Source organism: Oratosquilla oratoria, chromosome 8 (genome assembly GCF_046742065.1).
Source record: "Oratosquilla oratoria isolate Oo_2021 chromosome 8, ASM4674206v1, whole genome shotgun sequence".
NCBI classification, from domain to species: domain Eukaryota; kingdom Metazoa; phylum Arthropoda; class Malacostraca; order Stomatopoda; family Squillidae; genus Oratosquilla; species Oratosquilla oratoria.
The window spans coordinates 35783230-35786584 of NC_134784.1; the positions used below are offsets into that span (position 1 = coordinate 35783230).

At 43.8% G+C, this 3355-nt stretch overlaps 1 protein-coding gene across 1 annotated transcript; it reads right to left on the bottom strand.

The window, feature by feature from the left end:
• Positions 1-1970: 1970 nt before the first annotated feature.
• Positions 1971-3048, bottom strand: LOC143027346 (protein FAM200C-like). Its single transcript, XM_076188623.1, has 2 exons — positions 2751-3048; positions 1971-2575 (listed from the first exon to the last, which is right to left on the bottom strand). The coding sequence occupies exons 1-2, from the start codon at positions 3046-3048 to the stop codon at positions 1971-1973; spliced, it is 903 nt and encodes a 300-aa protein (XP_076044738.1).
• Positions 3049-3355: the final 307 nt, after the last annotated feature.

Sequence of the window (3355 nt, forward strand, 5' to 3'; positions counted from 1 at the left end):
CCACTACTACACCCGACCTTCCTCCCACTACTACACCAGACCTACCTCCCACTACTACACCCGACCTACCTCCCACTACTACACCAGACCTACCTCCCACTACTACACCAGACTTTCCTGCCACTACTACACCCGACCTACCTCCCTCTACTACACCAGACCTTCCTCCCACTACTACACCAGACCTACCTCCCACTACTACACCCGATCTACCTCCCACAACTACAACAGGCCTACCTCCCACTACTACATCCGACCTACGTCCCACTACTACACCCGACCTTCCTCCCAGTACTACACCCGACCTTCCTCCCACCACTACACCAGACCTACCCCCCACCACTACACCAGACCTACCTCCCACTACCTTCCCTACCACCATCCCTACCACCGTTCTCACTACTTCTACCACCAGTCCTCCAGCATATATATATGGTAAGCATTGGTTGGTAATTTCTTGTTCCCGACGTGTATATTGTTCATATAGGGTAACGAAGTTTTTTTTCCTGATCTGTTTGGATTATGTAGTAGTTTGTTTTCTTATTCAGACTTACTTTGTTCCTGTGCCATGCCTTAATTCTCTGGGTTCTTTAGGTTACTGCTATATTCTTGGCGACCCTTACATTTTCACCTTCGACGGAGCCTTCTACCAGTGGCATCGCAAGTGCACCTACAGCCTCTTGCAAATTGGAACGGAGATGCTGCCAGACTTCGGGATCTTCATGGAGTTCGTGTCCTGCGGAAACAGATTCTTCTCCGGCGTGTCCTGCCCTGGCCCGATCGAAATCCGCTCGGGTGGCACTGTGGTTCGCGTGCCGGATCTCCAGACACCATCCAGGGTGAGTCCACCTAAGACTTTTGTCCAAAGACGGAAAGTAAAGGTAATGTTGCTTGCCCCCAAAGTCCCTCAAATACGGGTCTTCACTATCATGTTACTCATAAGTCCTTTTGGTGCTTCCTACGGATGCATTATGGAAATAAAAAAATTAGGTGTGGGTTGAGAGATTTGTATATAGTAAGTACAGTAGGTCCAGAAGCACGACAGAATTCCTCACCTGTTAAGCGCCCACCTCTACCATACATGGCCAAATGATCCACCCTCACACATTACAAAACTAATATGTCATGATTCTCTCAGACACACCGAAAGCCAGTCTTGGCTGAAGACAAGGTGGCCCTGGCCTCAGCAATCGCATTTTGTTCCGGAGTTGACCATGAGCTGGCCTGGTGTGGATCACTCCATCGTTGTGACAATACAAACTAGTGCCGACGGAGTCAGTTATGCCTTATGGGGTCACCGGACGTGGTTTAAATGTTTGCAGTACGGACTTGGCATGCACATTTCGGTTCTTAGTTTTAAATGTTACTATTATGGTTTGCTTATACTGGGACTTAACGACGTTTAATGTGCTTCGGGTAGAGAATTCATGTGCTTTTAGGCAAACCTCTGACAGACATAATCCACTGCCTTTGGCTACCTGATTTCTCTTATGTCAGGACAAGCTAGAGGCAGCAGGTGACTCTGTACGGTTTGGGCTAGCCGTGAGAAGAGCTACTATTTTTCTGTGGTATTCAAAATAAGGAAATTTTATTCTAGATGACAATGTATTTAAGTGGATTTATCAATTTATTAGTCATAAGCATTTTTTTTTGTTTTTTTTTTGTCAATTCTAGTAAGATTTTTACATAATACCATGAACTGATATGGGTTAGAGCAGTATTCCTCAACCTTTTTTGCTCTGTGGCCCCTTTCGACACGATGAAAAAACCTTGTGCCCCCCCCCCATGCCAACTTCATCCATCCCTCACCCTGATCACCCAAAGAAGTGAAAATATTATGGATTCAAAACACTTCAGGCATGAATCAAATAACAATATTTGTTGGATAAATTTATTTGTTGAATACTAACTATCAAAATGAATAAAGCAGGAATGCACGTAGGCGAACTTGGCTCTTTTTTTCAAAAGTTTCAGTGGGATCCCTGTGACTGATGCAGGGCTGCCAACTTATCGATATTTGGCTCCATAGATGTCAGAGAAAGACGTAAATCGCCTCTTTCTTCTGTACCAAGGCGGTTTCGAGTCTTTGACAGCAAGTGCATCACCCGACTGAAACCAGTCTCAACTAAGTATGACGTGGGAAAAGCAAGTAGAAACAACTTCACTTCCTTCCAGAGCAGTGGGTATTTTTCATACACATCTTGAAACCTTGCTGTTGTGTCATTCTGCAGCTCAATGACACTTTCGTATAGGGTGACATCAACTTCAGATATATTAGCAATGAACGGGTCCACAAACCAGTCAGGCACGGTCATTTGAAGTAGGCCAGAAAAGCAAGTTTCCACATCATTATGCAACTGCTTCAGATGGTCGACATACACTGCTAGATCAGCATCAAGCAGCTCGGTGGATATACTGGCTAAGGATGGAAACTGGGCAAACTCCCATCTTCCAATGTTCAGCCAGAACAGCTTGTGTTTCCCTATAAATGCAGTGATTACCTCCTTGCGTGAAAACAAGGAGGAGTCATTTCCTTGAAGCTCTTTGTTCAGAACATTTAACTTTTCAATTATGTCTGACAGGTAGAGTATATCGCTCTTTGCATCAACAAGCTTTTGTCCGAGTTCCGTCTCACTCAAGAAAGAGTAATTGGCTCACTCAAGAAAGACTAATTGGCTCTCAACACCAGCAGCCATTTCATCGATGCGTCGCGATACTGAAGAGTTGCTCAGTGGAATAACACTAGTGACCTCTAGTGGACTTCATGACTGTTGAAAGCACTATGGCCACTGGCGGCATGATGGGAGATTCACCAATAGTATGAAGTTTGCCTGCTTTTGCGATCAAATTGGATATCTTGTAAGAAACCAGCATTCCTCTCTCTATTTTTGCCACTTTTTGGGTGAACATACGATTCACTGCCATCCTTCCTTGGAACTCATCACTTAAATTCTTGAAAAACTCTAGCAGCTTGTCTTTCTTGTCTTTATGCGCAGTCTCTAGATTTTTTTTTTTCAGTTTGCAAGGGCGCATACCCTCATTTGACATGGAGGCCTTGTATATCAGCTACATGGGCATTGCAGAATTTTGTGGAGATTCGAGAATCCATAAGCAAGATATTCGACTGAATATTGCCTCCATTTTTTCTTAGATGCACTAGCCATACTTTCCTGGAACATAAACAAACGAAATTCATTAATACTAAGTATCGATATCATTGAATGGGAAATATCTGCCCTCCAAATAACTAAGCAAGCTAACAAATAAACAAAAACTATTAGCCATAAGTTTTGCATTTCGCGAAAAGGAATGCAGTCTGCTCTTTACACACAGTTTTCAACATACATAACAGAAA